Source organism: Myotis daubentonii, chromosome 7 (genome assembly GCF_963259705.1).
Source record: "Myotis daubentonii chromosome 7, mMyoDau2.1, whole genome shotgun sequence".
Classification (NCBI taxonomy): domain Eukaryota; kingdom Metazoa; phylum Chordata; class Mammalia; order Chiroptera; family Vespertilionidae; genus Myotis; species Myotis daubentonii.
In genome coordinates, this window is record NC_081846.1 from 58,196,604 (window position 1) to 58,223,440 (window position 26,837).

At 39.3% G+C, this 26,837-nt stretch overlaps 1 protein-coding gene across 4 annotated transcripts in view; it reads left to right on the plus strand.

The window, feature by feature from the left end:
- The window catches only part of CYTIP (cytohesin 1 interacting protein), a 70,601-nt gene that overhangs the window by 21,836 nt on the left and 21,928 nt on the right, over positions 1 to 26,837 (plus strand). For 2 of the 4 annotated variants that reach the window (XM_059704398.1, XM_059704397.1), the window contains one exon: positions 21,135 to 21,294. The exons of 1 other annotated variant lie outside the window; for it this stretch is intronic. In XM_059704398.1, coding sequence (XP_059560381.1) covers positions 21,139 to 21,294 — 156 coding nt within the window. In that variant the 5' untranslated portion in view covers positions 21,135 to 21,138. Of the gene's footprint in view, positions 1 to 21,035; positions 21,295 to 26,837 lie in introns of those variants that run through there. One more of the 4 variants, XM_059704396.1, reaches the window with a different exon arrangement.

Here is a 26,837-nt window from a genome sequence, read left to right on the forward strand (position 1 = left end):
ATATGTATATAAAAGCCAAGCAACCAGAACAACCAGAACGACTAGAATGACCGGTCACTATGATGTGCACTGCAGCGGGCCAACTGGCCCGATGGGCGTCGGGCAGGCCAGCCAACCTCCTGCAGCCCCTCCATCAAGCTGGCCCCGTCCCCATTGGCCCCGATTGGGCCAGCTGGCCGTACCCCACCTGTGCACAGATTCATGCACCAGGCCTCTAGTTTTTTATACAGATACTAGAGGCCTGGTGCATGAAAATTCATGCAAATTGGGGGTCCCTCAGCCCAGCCTGTGCCCTCTCACAGTCTGGGACCCTTGGGGGATCCCCACCTGCTGGCTTAGGCCTGCTCCCCAAAAACAGATGATCTAAAAGAAATAATCATATCCTTGGGTAAGGATTTTTTAAAAAGGTAATGGTCGCATGAAAATTCACTGCCAGTGGGGTTGAGAAGACTGGGGGACTCCAGCGCCTGCCACCCCCCAGCTGAACTGAGGGGACTGGGCACCACCATCTTGTGGCTGTGGGCACCACCATTTTGTGAGGTTGTGACAGTCAATTAGCATATTACCTCTTTACGATATAGGACAAAAACAGGCACAGAGGGAGACAATGCACTAGTCTCAATAACTGGTATACTGTCCCCATAGGACACCTGAAGTAAGTCCTCATGTGGTACCTGCAGCATTTTTTTAGCTCTTTCCCTCTTAATCTATAATTGTTTTAGAAATTTAAACTGATTTTGAAGTTACAGAAGTACATGTATAAGGTAAGGATTAAAACATACAAACAGGTAGACAGAACTCTTCCTTTCCTTATACCCAAGGACTACTCCACAGAGGTGTAACTATTACCAGTTTATAATGTATTTAGAAATAATCTATGCATAAACCAGGCTATATACACATATGAATACATATTTATTTTAGCTTGTGTTTCTCTTAAGGATTTGTTATACCTTGACATATTATAGTCATTTTGTGAACGTGCTTATTTCCCTGAATTGACCATAAGTTCTCTGAGTTCATGCTACATATACTGTTCTGGTTAGCTATTATTAAGTAACAAATGAGCCCAAGACTTAGTGGCTTTAAATAATGAGAACATTTATTTTGCTCAAAGACATGAAATTTGGATAGGGCTCAGTAAGAACATCTCATCTTTGTTTTACTAAGCATCCGTTGGTGGCTCAGAGACTGAAGGTTCAATCGTTGACATTTGTGGTGTTCAATGCTGCTTTCAGGGGGACCTTGAGTGAGATAGCACTTAGCACACCTATGCATGGTCTGTCCATGTAGCTGCTTGGTTTCTGCAGAGCATGGTGACTGGATTCCAAGCATCCCAATGGAACTGGGCAGAAGCTCTATTGCCTTTTATAACTTACCCTTGGATGTCACATAGTCTTATTTCTGCAATGATCACAGGCTTACCGAGAAATCCATAGGGAGAAGGTATATTCCAACTCTCAAAAAATCATATGGTAAGAAGAGCATGTGGGTTGGGCTATATTGATGAGGCCATCTTTAGAAAATACTATTTGCTACAGTATCTTTTCATCTTGGGCTCATCTCTCTACTGTCTAGGTCTTTATCTCATAGCTTTGTATGGAGTAGATGCCCAATTAATGCCCAAAGACAATTAATTGTTGAATGAGGGTTAGGAGGAGGCGGCTCTCTGTACTGAGCTAGGATAACAAGGGAGGGGAGGTGGGGCTCATGCTTGGGAAGACGCTGCTGGGTATCTCAAAAACAAGATCCAGGATATAAAACCTCACTGGGCACAATTGCTAGGGGTGGATAGAAAAACTGTTCCTACAGCTATTCCCCTGAGGTAGCTAGCAGATGCCTTGAGCTTTCTTCTCTGTCCAAGAGGTTTCTGAGAAGTGCCATTTTGATTGCAAAGGGGAAACGGGCTAGCACAATACTGGGTTTCATGTGAGCAGGTGCATTGAGACTGCATCTTCTAAGAACCACAGTCAGCACTAAAGCCCTACTCTTTTCTAGGGAAGCTCACCTGAATTGCTCACACGCCTTTATTGTGTGTTTTGCAGTGGTTAAGTTAGTATGAAGGTGAAACTCTGGGTAGAAAAGATGAAGGTGGAGTGTGAACTTTGTGTGCTCTTAGATTTTATGGGCATACATATCATAGGTTCCTATCAGAGCAGGGCCTGAAAGGCTGATAGTATCGATGTTGGTCCTCTGGGTCTGAGACCAGGTCTCTAGCACCAGTGGAGGTTTGGTATAGAAGAATTCATCTCTTGGCCAAGCAAAGCGAAGTAAGCTAAACATAAGGGAAGGGTGGGGACAGAAGGGAAGGTCCTATTCACAGGACTTGTCTCAGAACTCATTCCTGTTATGTCTTGTCTTTTTTTTCTGGTTTTGTTTCTCTTATTTCCTGAGTCAGTTCCCAAGCTCCTCTGCTCACTAGACATTGATTGAAACACTTGTTCTCCTATGGCACTGCATCACTTAAACTTGATAACCCTTGCCATAGCCTGTGTGGCTCAGTTGGATGAACATTGTCCCATGCACCAGAAGGTCATTGGTTTGATTCCCTGTCAGGGCACATGCCCAGAGTTTCAGCCTCAATTCTCGGTAGGGGGCATGCAGGACACAGCCCATCAGTGTTTCTCTCTCTCTCTCTCTCTCTCTCTCTCTCTCTCTCTCTCTCTCTTCCTCTCCTTCCTCTTATTCTCTCTAAAATATCAATAAAAACATATTTAAAAAACACACACCTGATAACCCTGAATCAGACCAACTGGCCCAAGGAATAATCTCCACCACACCTCACCCCGCCACGCTCACATATTGCAATGTGCATACTCTGTCTTCTCCCATAGGGTCTTACATGAGGCTCGAGCTCCAACTGCTCTGCTTTTCTTCCCATTTTGTCCTAGTAGAGTTAGAGCAAACACTCATTAAGATTCAGTGATGATGTGTTTACAGAGCTTAGGACCAGAGATACAATTTTAAAAATGCTTGTGTGCACATCTTTTGATAATATTTCTGGCTACTTGTAGGAGCTTTCTGTCACATTGCCTATACTGACTTCTTCACCCAAGTGGGTATTCATAGTGTTTCTTAACTCCATTTTCCCTTTAATTTAGTTTATTATTTTTAACACTTAGGCTGCTTTATTTTTATTTTTTTAAAAAAAGATATTATTTTTTTAAAATATAACTTTATTGATTTCAGAGGGTGAGGGAGAGGGAGAGAGAGAGAGAAACATCAATGATGAGAGAGAATCATTGATTGGCTGCCTCCTGCATGCCCCCTACTGGAGATCAAGCCTGCAATCCAGGCATGTGCCCTTCATCAGAATCAAACCTGGGACCCTTCAGTCTGAAGGACAATGCTCTATCCACTGAGCCAAACTGGTTAGGGCACATTTAAACTACTTTAACTCATTACTTTTGAATAGGTCATTAAAGGTCAACTTTTAGCTGCATACCCATCACTGTCCACATTCCTCCCCTTCTGATAAGATTAACTGGTAGAGTATGACGTCTAATGGGGGTTGCCTAAAATAGGAAGAGGTAGCAGCTGAAACATGACTTTCATGACAGCCTTTGGTGTTCAGGTCAGATTCTCTTACTGGACATTGGTCTGAAGGGATGGTCAGACACTAAATTATCTAATCGAGTTCAAGGTGTACATTTAGTGTGACTTTCAGAACTGTTGTTTTTGGAAAGCTACAGAATCTTGGTATTTGTTAACCTGCCATTGTAAATGTTTTCTGTAGTGTGGAATAAAGCAAATATAAGATTTTCCAATGTGGTTTAATTTTGGGGTCTTAGAGTTTGAACACGAGCTTGACTACTGTTGTCTCAGTGAAATAGCTTCCTTCCATTATTGCCCATGATATCATCATCCGTTTGTTGCCCAGGATGGTTCAGAATCATCAACTCTGTCTCCCATTTCTCCTTATACCTAGGAGTCACCAAGTCCGATTGCTTAGCCATGTCCAGTGCTTCTGGTTTCTCTTCTTTCCTTTTCCCCTCTCCTCACTAACATTGCTTATTTATAAGTTTCTGGCATTAGTAAACTATAGCTCTCTCCCCTACAATTACTTATAATCCACTGCCAAGTCAATTTCCCTAATTTTTTTTATTTAGTTCACTTATATGTCACTGCTAAAAATATTAGTGATTGCCCTGTGATTATTTTTAAAATTTAGTTTTATTATTTATTAAATTTTTGGGGTGACATTGGTTAATAAAATTATATAGGTTTTAAGTATAAAATTCTATGATATATCATCTGTATATTGATTTGCGTGCCCACCACCCAAACTCAAATCTTCTTCTGCCACCATACACCTGACCCTGGTGATTATTGAATCATGTCCAAGTTATTGAGAAAATAGGGACCCTTACCCATCCGGTCCCAAGAAGGTGCTTGGTAGTCATCTTTTACTTAATACCCCACCCTCCTGAAATACCAGCATTTTAAAATCAATCTTTGATCAGTTATCTTTGTGTTCTCTCCTCTCGGTGATTCTCCTTATATTCATTCCTATGTAAAATGTTTATTCTCCACTGGCTGCCATACCTGTTGAAATTCTACTGATTCTCTAAACTTGTCTTCCTCCTTCAAAGGCAACTCTTGCCCGCATCCCATAGAAGAAATCAGTCTGTATTCTGTCTTCTTGAAGTGCTTTGTGCGATTTTTTTTTCTTTTTCCACTTTTAAAAAAATTTATCGTTATTGTTGAAAGCATTACATATGTCCTCCTTTTTCTCCCCATTAACCCTCTCTACTCACAACCTGTCCCCCCCCCCCTGCCACCACCACCGCTATTGTCTGTGTCCATGGGATATGCATATATGCATATAAGTTCTTTGGTTATTCTCTCCCCTCCCCCCGCTCCCACCCCGGCCTCCTTGTACTCTGTGGAAGTGGGCAGGCTGATCTCTTCCTAGACTCATGCAGGGCAGAGATGAGGTTTTAATAACTTCAGCATTGCTTTCCCTTAGCCCAGAGCCAGATGTGTAGTAGGGCTTTAGTAATAGTTATTGTTTTGAATTTAATTTTTACAGATTCTCTCTGGGAAAAGGTTACATTTAACTCAAACCATTAATTCAAGGTTTTCTGTAAAGGGTGTAAAATTGGTGTGGTGAAAATGTATGATTGGTTTGGTGTCTAATTACTCTGATTATGTTTTCTAAATAAAAATATTTAAATGTGATTTATTATGTTTAAGAGATATAATTGTTGAAGGACACTAGGACTCTTTTCTCAAAAATTGGAGCAGGAAGAGATTAACCAAAGAACTTATATGCATATATGTATAGCCCATGGACAGACAATAGTGTGTGGGGGGGTGTGAAGGGGGACACTAGGGGAGAAAAGGGGACACTTGTGATACTTTCAACAATAAAGATACATTTTTAAAAATTTGATGTTCAGTGCTTGATCTGTGTATTAGAGCTTCTCAATTCTAACTGCCCTCATACACACAAATAGTAACACCAATGGTTGTTGTTTACCCAATGTACTGCCATGAGAAATCTTTAAATATTTTGATTTATATACCTATGCCTTTATTTTCCTCATCTTTTTTAGAGGTAAGCTCTATTATGTGGTACGTTTATGAGAAGTGAGACCACCAATGTGTCTTTCCCTCTTCATCTGTACTAACAAGATCCAACTAAGGTGTAGGCCAGTCTGAGAATTAGGGTCACAGAAATTTGGGCATTAAAGACATGAAACTGCTCTATTTAAAAAAAAATTTTTTTCTTCTTGTAATTTGTTGCCCCAAATTATTGTTCTTCTGTATTAAAAGTTGTAGTGTTCACAACTGATTCTCTTTGCACCTTGTAACAATATCTAGTTATCCTGTTTTCAGTTTTGAATACTGTCATTTTTCCATCACTACGTGCAGGTCATATATACCCCTTTTCTGGTGTTATTCATAATGGACCTGCTTTTCAGTCCTCACTACACATTTAACTACTTCTTTTGGGCACAGATCTTCCTTTGAAGCCAGTGGGAGCTTTGTCACAGATGAAATATGTGCAGGAAGGGAACCGTTTCCCACCTTCCTCTCTCTCTGACCCTTTCATCATGTGTAACAACGTTTTCCACTCCTCTGAAGATAAGAATCTCTTTGTGAATTTTCTATATTTAACACCAACTCTACTGTTAAGCAACATCAGCCATTCTCACCACATCCACCCAGATGAAAAGTGAGCAAAGACAATTAGGTTACTCTGGCAGGCACTGTGACCCGACAAACTGATAATTTTTTATAGTGTCTTCCAGTCCCTGTAGATACAAACAGTGTGTTCTCTTCTGCAAATGTCAGGAGGCAGAGTAAGGCAATTTTCTTTGTAGCACCTGTATTTTTAAAGAGAATCTGATATGTTTATTTTGTCCAGGCATGCTTGGTCCTTTGCTTGACTTTTTAGAGCTAGAGGGGCGCTTGATTCTCAATTGTTATACACTCAGTGCTTATATGAAGTCACTGGAATTCATCCAACCCTCTTTGCCTCTATGCCTTGCCTAACTTGGTCAAACTTCAGGAAAAGGCACTCCACAAATTCCCTTGATGAGACATGCTAGCGTTGAATGGTCTTTCCTTTCTGGATAGCACCACCTCAAGTAGTCACTTGAAGAACAATAACCAGCTTGTTCTTGTCTGGACCTCTGACGGTGTCAGTCATGTCCTCTTTTAGATAAAACACACGTCAGATCAGTCCTCATGCTCTGCCACACCCTGTCATTCAAGTCTTAGCTTCCTCCTGATTTCTTCTCTGAATCTCCTTCCAGGTACCCACAGTCTATGAAAGGCTAAAGCTGGGCTTTCCTTTACTCTGAAGTGTGTTCTCATATTTAGCCTTTTTCTACATAAAATAAGCTCAGTGGGGGAAGTTTGCTTTTCACCAACCAGTTCAGCTCTACTTCTAGTTAAGAAATTCAGGGACCAGAAAGAGCTACTCCTCTGACAAGTTTTAATGAAAGGACAGTCTTAGCCTTTAATTGGAGTGTTTTCATAAGCATGGATTGAACACTTGAGGCAGACAGTATATATTTTTAAATATTCAGTTATGAATTATTATGAACGATCTAAATGACCATTCCCCTGCCCAGTTCCCCAGAGTAATTTTGTTTTGGAGTTCATGTTTTTCTCCTAATTCATTTAGAATAATTATCTACATGTCCTTGTGTGTAAGATGAAGCAGGAGAAGGGGACTGTCCCAAGCATGTTTTTAACTCTACTCATATTTTTAAATTTTTGTGATTCTAGATAAACTTTGTTGTGGATATAAAGATGACTTGAAGGGATATTTAACAGAAAGACATGAATTGTACAGTTAATAAAATTTGGTTCAATAAATTTAATTTAAAAATTTGGAGTCAAATTCATCTTTCTCCCTCTGAGAGAGTCTTCACATAACTCAAGAAGAGTCTCCCAGCTTCTCCTCCTGCTGCTTTCCTTCTCTTTTCCCCCTTATTTTTCTCCTCTTTCCTCTTATGCTCTTCTTTTTTCTTCTTTCTTCCCATTTGATTCTTCAAGAGGAAAAAAAGACAATTTTTAAGGACATTTATGTAATGACTTCTCCAAATTCCTATTGTAATGTAGACCGATATTGAACAAAAAAAATCTGTGGCAATGTCCATGTGTGGCTTTTAAACTGTGCTATTTTATGCTAAATTAACTTTGCAATTCCCTAGTTTCCCACCTGAGACAGCAAGGGCTCAGGAGAGAGAATATGTATTGAAGTGTGAGGTCCTTTCCATATCCATAATATTTTTCCTTCTCATGAGAAAAGGGCATGCTCATCCAGTGTGCACATTTAGTACAATGGATTTTTATTGCTTCAATATATTAATTTGATTTCCCATTGAAATTCCAGTTACAGTGATTGCCTCTGTATTCTATCTCCTCTTCTATCTTACCTCAAATAATCAAACACAAAAAAGTGTCTTATATTTAGAATAGACACAAAGAAAATCAGTATTTCATCTAGTGTTCTTTTATCTCGGACTTTTTTCAGATACCTATAGAATGAAACCTTTTTTTTTTTTTTTTTAGCTTTCCTATAATTATGTTTTAGTATTGAGGATTATTTCTTGTCAGAGTATATTTCTAACAATTTAGTAAAATGTTGTAAATCAGTCAGAGTCTTTAAAAAATTTGTCCTACCAAGACTGAAATACTTTCCTACATATTCATGTTTGAATTGATGGGCGGATGACAGCAGTAGGCAGAAGGATTGAGTACGAAACAATTCTGTGTCAGGCTTCAGAAATCTTAGCAATGTGATCTGTAGCAATGAAAAGGAGTAGGGAAAGAGCAAAAACAGAAATATGTATGAGAATTTGGTCTTAAGTAAGAAAATAGCAACAAAGAATTATTTTTAGTCGCTGGCCTGGTAGCTTCGTTTGTTAACATGCCATCCTGATATGCCAACGTTGCATGTTCGATCCCCAGTCCGGACACATACAGAAAGTAACCAATGAATGCATCAATAAGTGGAACAACAAATTGATCTCTCTCTCTCTCCCTCTCCTTTCTTCTCTCTCTTAAATCAATAAAAATAAAAATTAAAAAAATTCTTTCTACTAAGGATGAGCAGAAAAATAGTAAGGTTAGAGAGCTGGAACTTTCGATATCATTATGGACAAATGAACTGATTATCTTAAATTTTGTCGAAAAGTTGTCTGTTATCTGGCATAAGTCATGCCGAAATTTTAGAGATTTCTTGAAAGACCATAAAACTGACGGAAAGGTTTGAAGGCTGAATTTATGACACAAGATGAAAAAAAGGCAAAGTGGTTTCTAAAAGGTAGCATGGTTTGATGGGAAGATCATTGGCCTGGGAAATAGAAAGCCTGTGACAAATTTTACAGTTGCTCCCAATGACCATGTGTCCCCAGGCAAGTTGCTTCAGTCCTTTGTGTCAAATTGTGCCTATCAGCAAAATGAAGGCATTATATTGGGTGATTACTAAGGTCCTTCAGCTCAAACTTTATAATAGCTTTTCATCTACTAGCAATATAGAATGAGAAAAAAAATGTGCAGAGTATGGATCAAGTTCACCTTGGTAAGAAAAAAAGAAAATACTTTTTAAGCTAAGGATAAACCATTCAGAATTGGGGGAAATTTTATTTAATCTACACTGTTGACATTTGGGTTTAATTCTTATCTTCTTTTCCTTTTTTTTGCAAAGCCCATTGTATCTTGCTTATTCTAAGCAAGTGTTCAAATACCAGCTGCATAAAAGAAAAACAAGTGTGTAAATGGAAAAATCAGTGCCAAGTACAATTTCTTCTAGGGAGTCCACTGGTTTCCTCTCAGCCTGCCCTACTTAAAAAAATAAAACCACAAAAACACCTGGTTTGCATGCCAATTTTGTGTGTTTCTTTGTAAACCTTGTTAGAGATTTTGCAAATAAGTAGAGAAAGAGGAAGAAAAATAAAAATGATAAAACTAAATAAAATTAACAGGTTGGCAGTACTTAAAAGCAAAATAACACAGAATTGCATTCCTGTCTGCACGGAATCATTCAGGAGCCCATGGAATCAAGTAAAACATTAACTACGACTCACTTGGAGAATGACAAAGAGGACCTTGGGTTTGTTGAGCAAGGACTCGATGATCTTCCAAGTCCCATGCAGTCCAAGGTTCCAGGACATGATTCCTGCCCACAGGGAAATCACATTTCAAGAGAGGAGGAAAAGGGAAATTACACAAAGCCAAGGTAGTTCACCTGAAAATGACAAAAGCTATTTTACCTCCTAGTGTGTCTAACCACTCCCAGCATCCCATACACTGGGGAGTTCCCTGAATTAGCTTTTTCAGTTGCTTGAGAAAATGAACCATATCCCAAAAGCTAAACTATTAAGCAAAGGATAGCAAACAGCAAGTAAGGAATACAGTGGAAAGTGACAAGTGCATAATGGTATGCATTTGTAAACTATTTGCTAGTTAAGGGAATTCAGAGGCACGAGTATAATAAGTCATCAGTTTGTAGTAATTGAAATACAAATCAAAGTTAATTGTAGTGAACACTATTGTTCATGTTATCTCTGCATTTCAGAAAGACTATTTTAAAAACATTTCTTTTTAAAAATCTGCTCTAAAAGCCAGCTAGGAAATTGACTCTCTCAGCCAGGGAGAGTTGGGAGTCAATAGCCTGGCCAAAAACAAAACAAAACAAAACAAACAAACAAACAAACAAAAAAACCCACCATGTTGCAAACCCTGTTTTCTGGAGCGAATAGGGAAGGAAACGTTCCCTAGTTGGTTACGTAATTGGTGTGTGATATGCACAGAATGCTTTGCCAGGTGTGTGAGTGAGATAAAATATGTGACAAACACACTTTGCCCTTATGCTAGCTATTATTCAGAAAGATGAAATACAGCAGCCTGAGAAAGACTTGGGAATATTAACAATCTGCTTCCCAGGCAGTGAGTGGAGACCTCCCTGATGATGGAGTGGGATATCACATCATAGATAGGAGCGACAGATCCATACAATCTGGCTTTTCCTCCATTCAGTTTCTTAGCTAGTGGCTAGAAGTCAGTGAGTGACACATTTTCCTGTCTCTTCCTGTAGAATGGCATGTTTTCTCTTCCCTCTTTCCTGTAGAATGGTGGTGCTGCCTTTCTCTGACACTGCTAACCTAAAACCGTGGTGTTTAGGTGATTGCATGCACTCTGGTGTTCCTCCTCCCTATCCACAAGAATATTTAACATTTGATCATTTCCACTTTGCACCTGTTCCACTTGGTCTGAACCAAGCAAGTTGGTCAGGGATAATGGCTGTGTTACCTTCTAGTGCATCCCGAAAGATGCCCCGTGTACGAAGTGTTCCACTGAATGCACATGTGAAAGAGTTTGAAATAAAATTCTTAATGTCAGTCATTTGTATCTGCTTTCACCCCCTCTGTGTTACTCAGTCACTTCCATGTGACATCCAATTGACAGAAATATCTGCTCCCAAAATCATATTAATTTACTTGACATATATATTTTACTAAACCAAGATGTTATTTAAGCCCATGAGGGTCACAAATATATATACAATGGGGTTCCCAGCCTAATAGGAGAATCCCATACCCCCAAATAACTAAGATATATGGCAATGTGTTAAGGGATTAATGAGTGGGGCAGATACTAAACTGTATAGGAGTTCAGTAGTGGCAATGAGACATTCCAGCTGCTGTCAGGGAATGCCTCACAGAGCAGGTGGCCTTTGAGCTCAGGTCTTAACAATGGAGGGAATTTCAATGAATAGAAATTGGGGTGGGGGTTTTAGGAAGAAACAAAGGTGCAAAGGTTTGACAATGTTAGGCATATTCTCAGGAGGAAGGCTATTATATCTAGAAGCCTCTAAATCAATTTACTTAGATTAAAAGCTAAGACTGGAGAGTTAGGTATGAATTACATTATGGGTGATTTTGAATGCAAAACTAAGAAGTTTAAGTGTAATTCACTAGGCAGGACATAAAGCATGATTAGATTGGAAGTGTTGGGTTGTCTGTATATAGGGAAACCAGTTGCCTGCAATTGTGTTGTGTTGAGGGCCATCCCTGGGGCTTGGAAGATGCAGGTGGTCATGGAAAGGAGGAGCCAGATGTGGGATGTTCTAGCGGCAGAAGGAACAAAACGTGAGGTCCAATCAAATAGAAAAAGAGAAGTCTGAGACAATAAGAAGGGAGGCTGTGTTCTGCCTGACAGGACTGGCTGGGCAAGCCTGGTTTAACGTGTGTCCACCTGGGGACACTGAGGAGGCTCTTCCGGGAGATGAGAGCCCTGACTGCATTTCTTCACTTCTGATGCACATCTTCCCACTTTTTATTTCCGAAATTGGGATGCTCCCTACAACCTATGGCTACGTTTAATGTGGAAGTTTTTCTTTAAAAAGTAGTAGTTAGTAAATTAATGGTGCATGTTGCTGTGATGGCACCTTATCATCAAATAACTAAAGTATAAAATGTATATTATTATTGTATTAAGTTTTCCTTTCAAACTGCAAATTATTTTGTACAACTTACAATTAAGCCAAACAATCCAGTAAACATAAATTACATTTAAATATTAAAAACACAATAAATATGATTCATCAAACACCTGCATTGCCCAAAGTAAAGAATCACTAGGAAAATAAATCAACTCCCAGAGCTTTGGGCAGATTATGAATGTATTCATCAAATGCTTACAGAGCAGCTTTTATGAGAAAGTCACTCGTCAAAGTGCTAGAGGGATACGAAGATGAACGACAAAGAATTCTGTCTTGGGGTGGGAGTGGAGGAGGTGAGCTCACAATTTATTAAGGAGGAAAAGACAGGTACACATAATTTTAACAAGGCACAATATGATTCATCATAAGAGAGAGCTCCAAGATGTGCTTTGGAGGATCTGAGGAGGTGATGCTCGTACCTGCTTGGATTTATCAGGCAAGGCTTCATGAATGATGTGGCATTTAAGTTGGGCCTGGGAGAATGGGTACGATGTCTACAGATAGAAGTGGAACAGGTAAATCCAGATGAACAATATGTGTGGACAAAGGTAAGAGGTCGGAAAAGACCATGTGTATTCAGGAAACAACCGTCCAGGGGTGCTGGAGGGCAAAGTATGACTAATAATAATGATTACAGAAAGCATTTATTGAGCAATTATTAGGTGCTGAGTAGTGTTATGTTTTACTTGGTGAGATGTAGTATAATTGGTCCTGTTTTATAACTAAGTACAGATTAGTTAATTTCCTTGATTAAGGGCCCAAAAGCTCAGCTGAACCAGTTTGCCTTGCTCCTTTCACAAGCAGAATCCAGGGAAAGGTGCACACACAGGGATATGCAGCTGTGAAAGGAGGCTGGACAGAGGTCAGGGGAGGTGCTGCACGCCCCGTGGGGAGTCTGAAATTTATTCTGTAGCTGAAATGACAGCATTCTCTGGATTTGGAAGATGATGGCACCACCCTTTTGGTGTGTATAATGGAATCGGATAATAATGGTCTTTAGAAATATAGTACCCAAGGAGTGTAGGTAATGTGTCCAATCATAGCATCCTATAGGTATCTTTTAAAACCCTTAAATTTTTATAAGACTTTACATTCTTAATTTTTATTTTGTTTTATATGTTATCTATTTGGATCCTTACAATGGTGTGGCATTTCTCCCTGTATATGGAGAAATGTACCCTAAATGGGCACTGACTTTGACAAACCCCTAGGACTGGTAGGTGGTAGAGCTGGGGAAGGAAACAAGACCTGGGGTCTAGATCGATGCTCCTGTCTTTTACTCAATCCTCTGTTCCTTTTACTGGCTTTGTCTCAACTCCTCTTTGCAGTCAGAGGTGTGAATGGCCACACAAATGGTAATTGCTGGGTTCGCTCAACACTGGAGAGCAATGCTCCTAGGTAGAATTTTTGTCTGACAAAAGCAATGGACCATTCTCTGGTTGGCATAGGCAGGACCACACGGTCAAGTACTTGCCCAGGGAGGGAGTAGCTCCTGTACTTTTCCATTGGTGAGGGGGGAGCAGTCCTAGCTGGCTGCCTCTGGAAGCTCACATGGCAATTTCCCCAGGCCTCTGTGTTGGGAACGAGGCTGACTGTCAAACTACCTCAGGTTAAACCCTTCATTTCACAACCTTTTTGCTCCACCACCTCCCCAGCCCTCTCCAGTTTGTTAGTAAAGTAGACTGTTCACTGGGCTAAAGAGAAAGTATCACTGATTCTGAATTCAGCACAATTCTTTGTCATATACAGGGTGTCCCCAAACATGCATATACTCTTTAACAGCTGATAGCTCAGTTGATATTTCCTTTTTTTCATATTTAACCCATTGGAATTAGTAATTAGTCAAAGTGTGTATACATGTTTTGGGACATCCTGTATTTTTACATAAAATTTCAATACTTGTTATTTCAGACCTTCCACTGTGTTTTGAATCAATAACCAGACCAAAGAGGTGCTGAATAATCATCTATTCTTGAGATTGACAACACTTCCCACCTTTATTTTTCTCATAAGACCTCTAAATGTAAGGAAAAATGGATATTGGGTGAGTTTCCTAGGGCTGCGATGACAAATTACTACAAATTTAGTATCTTAAAACAACACCCCCCACCCCCCCGCATCGTTCTAGAGGCCAGAAGTCTGAAATCAAGGTGTCAGCAGGGCCATGCTCCCTCTGAGTTTCAGGTAGACTCCTTCCTCATTTCTCCCCAGCTTCTAGTGGTGACCACCAACCCTTGGTGTCTCTTGGTGTGCCTCTGCAAAGCTTACAGTCAAAATCTGCCTGTCATTACCTTGTGCTATTCTTGTGTGCCTATCAATATGGTGTTTTCCTCTTCTTATAAGGACACCAGTAATATATTATATTGGATTAGGGCTCCCCCTAAGACCTCAACTTGATTACACCTGCAAAGGAAGGTCAAGATCATGGGTGTCAAGAATTAGGACTTCAACATATGTTGGGGGAGGCATAATTCAGGCCTTAACAGATAGAAACCAAATAACTAGCACTATTCCTTTTCTTAAGGTTAAATGTATACAGATCATATGACTTTATCTAGATTGTAAACTTCTTAGGGGTATGAGGAAGGACAGTGTGACCAGGATGTGGTATGATATATCATAGGAATTTCTAGTACATTCAGGACCTCAAACAATAGGCTAAGTAAAGAGCTTGGATTTTATTCAAAGGCCAGGGGGAAATCGCCTAGATAGCATGTGGGTGTTTTGTTGTTCCAAGTATTTACACAAAATTCCAGTTTCAAACAGGTTTCTTGCTTTCTAAGAAGTTACTTTCCGAAGTCCTGAAGCTCTTCCTAATTTTGTCGATGGCACTGCCCAGACCCACTGGGCAAGTTCAGTAAAAGCTGATCACTGAGGGTGACGCAGGGTGTTAGCTAAGGGAAGTGGAAGGAGCACTGTCACTTGTTTATCTTAAATTTTGATAAAAGACTTGAATTTTGAAATGGAACTGTGTGTGTGGTGGGGAGGGCAGGGGTAATAAATGGCTAATGAGAAAGAATTCAGCAGCTGAGAACTGCTATTTTAGAAACAGTGGATTTCAACAGAACAAACCAATGTCTTTTACCTCCATAAAATTAGTGGCCCATAATTGTGTTACTCTTCTTTGCTATACTATTTTGTGGACACGTCAGCAATCCTTTTTGAGGAGGAATTTTACTTGGTTGGAAGAAAATGATAGGGAGATCTGAAAGAATTACATAAGAGGATTTAAAAATCCCATTAAGCAAGATCTTTGGCTATACACAAACACCAAACATCCAGTCGATACACAAATAATTATCATTAGTAATCATAGAAAGAAGCATGAGGACCTATTATAAAGACGCAAGATAGTGCTATCAACAAAATGTGATTGGTTTCCAAAATGTTTTCGTGATTTATTGATACTTTTAAAGTTGACCAAATAATATATGAATGCACACTTATTATAAAAGGTTTGAACTATATGTGAAATAAATTTTGAACGTCTCCCTTCACACTCCTCCCCTATCTTCCACAATGCCTCCAGAAGCAGCCACTTTTAACAGGAGGATGTAGATTTGTGTTGTCTTTTTTATCTATACATGTTAGTGCACATATACATATGTGATCTTCCTTTAAGAAGAAGGCATAAATGAGATCATATTATGCACATTGTTCTTCTCTCTTTTCCTTTACTTTGTCTTAAAGATCTTTATGAAAATAACTGTTTATTTATATTTCCTAGTGGATGCAGAGTATTCCATTGACTTACATTATTATAAGCCACTTCTCAATTGATATACATTTAAAAATCTAATTTTTCACAATTACAGTGCCACAGAAGAATTCTGTGCTGTTGTCTGCACATGTCAGAGTACTTCTGTAGGGTAAATTCTTAAAAGTAAAATTCTTTACATGCATGTTTTAAATTTCAATACTGTCCTATTACCCTACTAGTAAAGTTTTATTGATTTATAGTTCTACAAAGTGCTAACATCCCATGTACTTGTAACTTCATCAACACTGGAAATGACCAATTTTTATTTTTTTGTTTGTTTGGTGGACAAAAATGAGTGTCTAACTGTTGGTTCAAATTTCACTTTCCTGATTACTAATAAGTTCAAACATTATTTAATAAATGTATTAATGATTTTTATTTCTTCTTTAAAATACATTTTCATAGCTTTTGCTCATTTAAAAATACTTTTCTACAAAATATATTTAAGAACTATTTATATATTATGGTCTTTAATCAATTGTGGATTACAAATAATTTCTTGCTATCTGTCACTTAGCTTTAACCTATGATGTGCATATAGCTTCTATTGACCAGAAGTTTTTAATCTTTATGTTGCTAATCATCTCTGGATATTTTTGTATTTTTAGGAAGACCATTTCCAACTTAATCTTACTAAAATATTATATAGTTTTTGTTATTATTTTATGTATTTAAAATTATGTTGGCATTTAACTCTTTAAGCCATATTGATTTGATTATTATAATAAATGAGTATGACTTAATTTTTTCCAAGTAGGTGCTAACCCTATTTATCAAAAGGTCTATTCTTTTCCTAATGAGCTAAAATAACTTGGTGATATAGTAAATTTCTGAATAAATATATATATGTTTTGTGTCTCTTTATTCATTTGACAATTTCCATTTATCAATACTATTTTTCTAACTTTTTCTTTAATCCTCATCTGAGGATATGTCTTTATTGATTTTAGAGAGAGAGGAAGGGAGAAAGAGAGAGAGAAACATCCATGTGAGAGAGAAACATCAGTTGGTTGCCTCCTGTATTCGCTCCAACCAGGGGTAGAACCCTCAACCTTGGAATGTGCCTTGACTGGGAATCGAACAACACTCCAACCAAGTCACCCAGCTGGGGCTATTTGTCAATATCCTTTTACTGACTTATTCTACTTGATAATACAGTTCTAACTTTTGTAATATCTTTTGATGCCCAAGTAGGGTAGTTTTCTCAATGTCCATCCTCACCTCCATCCCCTACCATTGTTATTTTCAAAAATTCTTCTTGGCTAGTCTTATGCACTTTCTTTTTCACATAGGTGTAAGAATATATATCAAATTTTATTAACCAACAAGCAAATAAACGAAACCGGCAGATATTTTGATTCACAGTACATTGAATATTTTAGAAAATTGGGGATAATAGACATCTTTTACAAGAAGGACTCTTCTCATGTGGGAAAGGATGTTGCTTTCCCATAGTCTGGACATCCCATAGAATGTTCTTCATAAAAATCTTAAAAACTGTAGTTAGGGCCCTGTCCGGGTAGCTCAAGTTGGTCAGAGTGTCATCCCAATAAGCCCAAGTTACAGTTTTGATTCCTGATCAGGGCACATACAAAAATCAACTAATGAATACATAGGTAAGTGGAACAATTAGTGTTTTGCTCTCCCCCTCTCTCTCCTTACCCCTCTCTCTCTCTCTCTCAAATCAATATTTTAAAAAAGGGTTTAAAAATGCTTGCTAGGTTTATTCCTCTTTTATGACTTTTTGGTTATTTTGACAGTATTCCTTTCCTCTATTATTATAACTCCTTCCTTATCACCATTGTTGCTGTTTGAGAAATTTATTTATTTTTATATGCATCCTTCGAATTCTACACTTAGAAAAACTGTCTTACTAAGTCTGTTCTTCAGGGGAGTGTCTTGGATATTCTAGTCATGCAACCATATTACCAACAAGCCTTACAGTTTTGTCTCTCTCCCTTTTCTTCCCCCCCCCCCAAGTTCTATACCTCTTATCTATGATATAGAACAAAACAGTGACAGGTGGTGAGGGTTATTGTCATCACTGCCTTCTCACTACTATAATGGAGACACATTTCAAAATTCAGGACAATATTTGGTGGGTGTTTCTGGCAGATACCTTTTATTATGTTAAAAATATTTCCTTCAATTCCTAGCTTACTTGGGATTGTTCAAAGCAAAGAAAAACATTTTTAAAAAGTAAAATTTTTAAAAATACAGTTAATGATGATTCTATGTGATAAGTGCATGACATGAAAGTATCAAGACATTTAGTTTTACATCTAAAAGAAGGCTTGAAATTACCTAAGTGGATTCCTGAAAAGCCAATCTAGATAATCTATTTAAGGCCCCAGATAATGTCAGTTCTTAAGCTCTTGGATGATATTGTAATCTACTCATAGGTCATGATTTGACTGCATTAAACTTTAATAGCTCAGAATATTGTTTCCTTGTATATGTGTTAACAATATATGGATATGATTTATTGTTAGCTATTATTTATATTCGGTTTACAGCTGTGTGTGTATGCTGTTTTAAATATGTATGTCACCTCCCCAACCGAAGGACCATGCATGCACATAAGCATAACCAATGGACGCAAGACACTGGGAGGGAGGTGAGGGCATGTGCTGAGGGGTAGAGGAGGCTGGGGGGAAGGTCAAATGGAATAAATAAATAAACAAATAAATATGTATGTCACAACTCTAAACTAATACTTGGTTTGCATCTACCTTGGGATTTCTAATACAGGGACTTCACAACCTCTGTTTCCTTATTGTCCTATCCTGTGCTAGCTACTTTTCAGAGCCAATCCTGATCATAGAGTTTAGTTTACCTTTTTCTGAAAGACTACTCCTCTATGGGAATTGCTCTGAGAGTCCCAATAATCCATCCTGAGTGGGGAAGATGGAGACACCCTTCCACCAGCCAATCACTCAAATAAAGTGAGAAATAGGACAAGCAGTCATCCCAGTCTGTGGGCTCTCTGGGATATATTGAGTCTGCCGTATATAAATTCAAACATAAAATATTCAAATACTATCTCCATGACTTTACCCCATTTCCTACATCAGTCCAGGTAGCTAAATAAAGGTTTTTCTGTGGAAATAAAGGCAAAAAGCCAAAATAAACAGAATAAGCAAACCACAAAACAAAACCTTGTAATATTCCAGGAAACTGAATAAAGTCTTCTCATGCAAATAAAGGCAAGCAGCCAAACCAAAATGAACAAAAACTCAATAACTATCATAAAATCAGAAGGACAGAGAGTCATCCTTATTTTTTGAGTAACCACTGACTCCCACGTCTACCCTAATGAATAGATGAGTCGGGCTAATGGTAATCCAGGAACTTCAGACACTGGCTCTGACGGCTTTGCAAGCATACCTTGGTGAATGACAGCTAAGATTTTCACATGCATTTTAGACTTTAAACCAAGCATGTCAAACTCGAAGGCTAATGCGGGCCAAATAAAGGAGGCATGCGGCCCGCAGGCCACGAGTTTGACATGCTTGCTTTAGCCAGCGGTTCTCAACCTGTGGGTAGCGACTCTTTCACAGGGGTCACCTAAGACCATCGAGAAACACATATATAATTACATATTGTTTTTGTGATTAATCACTATGCATTAATTATGTTCAATTTGTAACAATGAAATTGGGGGTCACCACAACATGAGGAACTGTATTAAAGTGTCGCAGCATTAGGAAGGTTGAGAACCACTGCTAGACTATATGGTAGATGAGGCCATGAGGTGCATTTGGTAATGGATAGGGCAGCTCATAGAGCATTAAGGATCATTTTTCTTTAAAGTTTTTCCTTTTAAATTCTTATTACTGTACACAAAAACTCCATGGTAATTCTTTACTTTTACAAAGTGATATGTGTGGACTATTTTATCTATTCCTCACTAAAAATTTTTATTTTAGAATGTGGAAACTGAGGTTCAGAGAGTGCATTAGTTAGCTCACACTAATACCATCTGTAATAATAAAAGTGTCATATGGTAATTAGACTGGACATCCTTCCGGACGACCTTCCAGATGAAGCCTGGGCTGCCAGGCAAGCCTGGGTCCCGGACGCCTGCCTGAGGCTGGAGGGAAGCCTGGGTCCTGGGTGCCGGAAGGAAGCTGGTGCTGGAAGGAAGGCCTACTCTTTCACGAATTTCGTGCATCGGGCCTCTAGTAATACCATAATGACAATTACCATACCCTGGGTGGTATCGACTTTGGCAATTAACTATGCCAATTATAAAGCACTGCAACTCTGAAGATTTTACTATTTTTACATTTCACAGGTTCTGCTTGAGCGGAATTCACCTTGACTTCCATTTTAGTTGAAAGACTTCCTAAATTCTACTGTTGACCTTCAAAATGATTTCAAAAATCGTAGTTGACTTTTTTAGACTATGTAAAACTTCTCTTTTTTTTAATTTTTGTTTTGATTCTTCCTTCTGTTTCCATCCCTTGCTCCTCCTCTGAAACCAGTTCTCTCAAAACACATGTCCCCAGCCCCAGCCGGAAAAAGCATGTGGTCTTGACTACTTCACCATGGTGCCCTTGACCCATAGGCACATGCAGGGGCCACTGGCAACATTCTTGTGCCACTTTGGTTGGCCTGTCACCTTACTGCCCTCTCCATTCCTCCCAAGGCCCACTTGCTGATGCTGCAGCGAAGTCCACTCTAAAATATAGCCAAGTCTGTGCTCTACGTGTGCCGGTCTTCCCCTGCCCTTGTTCCTTGTAAAGATGATGGATAATGTTAGCCAGGGCAACGTAGTTAAAGGACAACCAGGAGAATGCTGAATGGTTACAGTCCACGTGGCACATATAATGTCTTTCTGATGAACATTAATGGGTTACAGTGTACTTTGGGGAAAGTACATTACAAGGACTTTGCGAGAGAACATTATGACCAGACCTTGTAATTCTTGCTTATACTCACGAGAACTGAATGTTCGCACATCCTGGCTTTTACATCACCTTGCTCATATTAAATAGGAAAATGGATGGGAAAGAAATGGCAGAACTTGGGAAAAATTTTTCTTCCTTTAAAAAAAAAAAAAAAGGCAGATGGTGTTTTGAACACAACTTGTCAGAGAACATGAACGCATAAGAGTCCTGGCTGTTTGAAGGGGGGGAGAAATAAGTTGGTTCTTTTTTAGTGGTAAAAAGTAGCTATAGGTTTCTCTCAGGAGCACAAAGAAAAAAGCCACTGAGAAATGGGAGTGAACTGCAAGATAGGGTTTCTGTAACAAGTACCTCAAACCACAGAAGTCACATGGGCTCTTTCTGCTTTGCTACTTCTGATTACTTGTCAGAGGCTTATACTTTTAGCTTCCCCCATCCTGCAAGGCCATTCAGCCATGTGCCAGCTGGAGTGATCTTTGCGCACCATGTCTTTACCAAGGCTCATGCACCAGAGCAGCAATGGCAATTTGGTGGACGGCTGTGCTGGCCCAGCATGCGGCTCATACTCCCTACTCACAGGCAGCTTTTCCATGGATGACAATAGGCGGATTCAAATGCTGGCCGACACTGTGGCCACTTTGCCTCGGGGACGAAAGCAGGTACGATTGCTATTTTGTAACTTTTAGAGGGTTCATGGTCTCTTGAGAGCAGAGTGATATGTCTGTCCGGCTTCATACTGAAATTGTTATTTTAGAGGCTTCCAAGAGAACGAGTGAGGAAGGAGGTGAGGAGCCCAGACAGTACTAGTGTATTGTCCAAAAATTTAAGATCATAACAAAACTTCCTTTGTTATGGCAAAACTTAAGAGAAGATTGCTTTTCTCATTTGGAGAGGTGTCAATTCTTCATCAAATTTGAAGATGCTACTTATAGACATGGCCCATTTGAGAATTCTTGATTCCGCCCCCCTGTGTGTGTCCCATTGATTCTTTCCCCCCCCAGCCTCACTCCCAGTCTTAGATGGTCGTTTCAGTTCATAATCAAATGAGAGTGCTTTTTTGGAGGACAAGTTTTGTGGACTAAATTATCTTCAGCTTTGAGGCATGGGCACATGCCTCATGCTCTGGAAAATATTTGTATTAGATAAGTGAGTGCAGATTGCACAACAGTCCAGTCACTTAAGAGCTGTGGGATCTTGGACAAGTCACTTGCCTCCCTAAGATTCAGGTTTCTTTTTCCTAAAGTGACGATAATAATAGAACCACCCCATGCGGCTCTTCAGCTGCTTCAGTGAGAAATATGCAGCGCTTAACACTGAGACTGAAATGCAGTATATGCTCAATAATTATGCTATTATTTTTATTTTTACTGCAAAGTATTTCCCCAGAGAGGGAAACACATTAGGAAAAATCCCATGTTTAACTGGATTTATTGTAAACATTTTTTATTCTTTGACTTCTAATTAAAAAAAAATTAAAACCATAACACTGCTTTAGTTATTTAACCTGCTATAATGCCCTAAGTACATATCTGAATGTAGCCATAAGAGTTGTGCAGAAAATACTTACAATTGTTTTAGAGCATAAAATTTGCCCTTAAATGTTGCAAATGTATCATGTTCTCCATGTAAGCCTTTTAATTTTGGAATTAGAGAGTAGAACATAGTGGGAGTCATGATCTTTTCTCAGTGATGTATGTAGCTGATTCCTTGGAATTTTTCACAATGAAAATAAGGGTATCATTTGCCATGGTTTGGATTATCAATCTTTTCAATGCAAAAGTGCTTTTATGATGTTAAATTTAACATAATGATGAGCATGTCCATCAATTTACTACCTGTATGAAAAAAAAGCAACTATTGGAAGTACCAAAATCTTCATTTAGTTTTCAGAAAAAGAACAGTATAGGAGGTATAATAGATGAGAAGAACATGTTTCCTGTCCTTATTGGGTTTACAATGAAGCAGGAGAATGAGTAGGTGTTATACAAAGTAAACAGCATAAATACTTGAATCCAAATACTATGTGTTTTTGAATACAACTTTGAAGGAGAGATATTCCAGATATTGGAATTCCAGAACAAGGGAATAATTACTGCCGAAGCACAGATCTTGGGGTCTTCAGGGAATGTTTAGGGAAGGACACATTATTGGGTCAGGAGGACCTAGTGTCTGTGTGGGAGGTGAGGAGAGACCTCAGAGATGGGCTGCTTTGCAAAACACTTGGACACTCCCCCTGAGGCAGCAGCAATCTGAGCAGCACAGGGAGCCACTGAGTGTGTCTGAGCAGCAGAGGGACTCAGGAATCTTATTCTGGAAATGTGGTCTGTGGATAAGTGGGTAGAGACTAGTGGTGAGGGAGCAACTCTTGCACTCGTTGGAGAAAGAAGAAATGGAGGGAATGGAGAGGAGACCCAAAGTTTTGAATACCAAAGGCAATGAAGATGGAAGAGGGACCTTTGGATTTTAAGCCTGAGTGAAGACAGCATGAACTGAAAAAGGGCAATCAGTAGGAGGTTACTGGAAGAAAAGAGGGATTTCAGCATATGAGATGCACACAAGTATGTGTATATGTTTACATGTGTATAATATATATATTTACACATATATTCTCACCCAAATAAATTTATTTGTATGTTCTCATCTTTTCTAGGTCTTTTCTTCTCCCTTTTCTCATGGTCCTTCCTCCTAGTCAAATAGCTTTTTCTTACTGTTATGAGAATTACCTTAAAAAAAAAGGCAAGACAAAACTCTTGTACATAATACTTTTGATTCTATACAACTATCATCAATGAGACTTGTTGCAAGTTAATCCCAGCATTACACAATTTTCCAAAAGGAGGTCCATTTCCTTGAACTGGTTTTTAGAGAATAATCACCCGCTTGGCTCTGACTGGATTGTAGGCAACAAGATCTCTGGGAGGCCACCACAAGAGCAGGTGTTTCTCTGCCCGCTGTTATTTTCAACCCTCGCAGGGTTGACGTCAACAATTCACACTTCTCGTTATTGTTGGCTTTGGTTTCTGCAAAGCCGTATCTGGTTAGCCTGTAGTTTCAGATGCATCTTCAGAATCATTTGGGTGTTTACACTCAGAATTGCTTAAAAAAGATTTCTATGTGTGCAAATTTATCTCATTACCTGTATATGAAAGAGGTGACAGACACCCCGGTGCAGCTCCTACTTCTATTTCTGAACACAGTGTTAGGGGGAAAAATACCTACAATGGAAAACACTGTAGGAAGGAGACTGGGGACCGTAAGGCAAATCTTTAGAAATGTTGGAATGCCCAAGCACTAGGGTTGCTCCTCGAAAACAGCTTTTACCAAATGCTGTAGTGAGGCCAGGGGCCTGACCTGTGAGAAGCTTGAATATGCACTAGTGGTGCACACACTGAACCTCTTGGCCTGCTTTTCTCTTGGTTATCCAATGACAGTTGACCCTTGAACAACGTGGGGGTTAAGGGTGCTAACGGTTGAATATTGGTGTATAAGTTTTGATCCCCAGTCTTAATTATTAAAGAGCCTACTATTGATAAGAAGCCTTACTGAGAGCATAAACAGTTGATTAACACATCTCTTTTTTTTCTTTTTTTTAATTAAATCTTTATTGTTCAGATTATTACAGTTGTTCCTCTTTTTCCCCCCCATAACTCCCCTCCACCCAGTTCCCACCCCACCCTCCTCCCTCACTCCCCACCCACAGTCCTCATCCATAGGTGCATGATTTTTGTCCAGTCTCTTCCCGCATCCCCCACACCCCTTTCCCCCCCAAGAATAGTCAGTCCATTCCCTTTCTATGTCTCTGATTCTATTATAATCACCAGTTCATTCTGTTCGTCAGATTATTCACTTGATTTTCAGATTCACTTGTTGATAGATGTGTATTTGTTGTTCAAAATTGATTAACACATCTCTTGTTGTAAGTTATATGTATTATATAATGTATTCTTATAATAAAGTAAGCTAGAGAAATATTAAAAAATATAAGGGAGAGAAAATACATTTACACCATTTATTTTAAAAATCCACATATAATGGGCACAGTTCAAACCCATGTTGTTCGAGGTCGATTGTATTACTAAACAGACAACTTCCGGGAGGGTGATTTCACTTAAAACCTCAGATACGGACTATTGTGCTCAACTCTGTAATGCGTGTATTTCTGGGATGGGGCCTGCCCGTGAGGAGCCTTTACATTATCTGTGGCCGCACACCCGTCTGTTACCAAACCTCCCAAGTGCTCCTCCTAGCTTGGAGGTATTTTGCTCATTGAATGAATCATTTTAGGTAGAAAACTGTTCATTTCACCACAAAAGAATTGGAAAAGTCTTCTCTGATCCATATTGTTGCATGCTGGGAGCCAAGTTCCAACAGTTCTTCCTGAGAAAAGGGATTGTTGAGCTCACCATGAGACTTTCCTGGGGAGCTGCCACCCTCTTTGGGTTCCTTAAGGGCACTTACAAGTCAAACAATTGAGTTCAATGCCTTTATTTCCCTGTAACATAGAGTCATCTGCACAGCCTTGGTATCCCAAGAATCCTGCTTTCAAAGGGAAAAGCAAGCAACCTGGATTCATGCAAGAACCCGGGCGAGTGAGGCAGGGGACAGGAAAGGGCGCAGAGCACATGATTTGCAACTTTGGAGACAGACAAACAAACAAACAAACAAACAAAAGCACTCCTCACCTATGGATGAGTGCCTCCCCTCTCTCTCTTCCCTCAATGCTTTCAGGAAGTGAGTACACAGCGGGGACCAGACCAGGAAGTAGCGCTCTGTTACTTAACAGCAGGAGTGGCTACAGTACTGACCTTTGAGCTCCTCCGAGCCTGACAGGCAATCTGACTGAGCTACGGCTCATTTCTCTTTTGCAAGCTGACAGCTGAAGCATTTGGTCTTGGTTTCCCACTAAAAAGGGACATTGTAAATCGCTGGCTAGCAGGAAAAATTACATCTTGAATATTAACGCCTGATTGTTAAGTCATCTGACTAAAACCAAAAGAAGAGGGATCATAAACCCAAGCCCAGGCATCTCTACCTTAGTGGCTAGCAAGAGGTTAAAGAGCTATGTGTACTTGGCAATCGCAACTGAATTGCCAAATTGCTAAACCTAGCGTTCTCATATTAGATAATGTGTAATAAAAGACAGCTGTTGCCAGCATATGCTGTTCATTACACACCAGTGCCTCATTCATGAGTTTTGGTGCCGTCACCACCACCCTGAGAAAAGACTCCGGAGGGCAGGCTGGGAGTAGAGACTCCTCTAGTTAGGTCCTAGAACAGGGCTGCTCACATTGGGAAAGGGCTGCAGGGAACACTTTTTCCCAAGTGTCAGACCTCTGATAAGACCTTAGGCAGACTTCTCACTGAGGCAGGTAGCTTGGGGTGAGAGCAAGTTTGAACCCTGAGAACATTCCTTTCCACATCACATGAGCCTGACAGCCCTGATCAAAAGCAAGCAGTCTTTGTGTCAAGAAGTGGCATGGGCCAGGGAATTTGATGGTGCCTAGTTTATTTAAATTGTTTTTCTTCTTTAAATGTTAAGTCCCTAAAACAGGCTCCTTGCTAACCCAGAGTGGAAACTAATTTATAATTTGGCTTAGTCTGATTTTTGGGCGTGTCACTGATAACCCGAATCGGTCAGTCCGCAGGAGCTGAGTACCTGCTATGGCTCTAACATTGTCCTAGGCAAAAAATGTTCATTTTCAATGAGTCAATTAGCTAGATGGAAAGGGTAGCAGGAGAGAGGTGGGGAAATTTCCTTCTCTTATTACACATAATATGAGAACGCTAGGTTTAGCAATTTGGTGATTCAATTGAGACTGCTGAGTACCCAAAGTTCTTTAACTCCTTGCTAGCCACTAATAGAAAGATGCCTGGGGTTGAGTTTATGATCCCTCTTCTTTAGGTCTTGGAGTTGTCGCGTAGATTTAAAAAATCTTAGATTTGATCTATCTAGAATGATTTTTTTTATTTTATTTAGAAGGTAGGATGAGGGTGGACCAGATGAAATCTTGAGGTTCCTATCAATGCTATGACTAATCTGCTAACTAAAAGCAAGAGTCATATTTTTAAATATAAACCCTGGTTATGATTATAGATAACATAGATATGACCTACCTAAGTAATTTACAACTTGAAAGAGGATAAAAAAGCCGATGAGATGCAAATAATAAAAACAGATTAAGAAAATGAGAGAAACAATGTA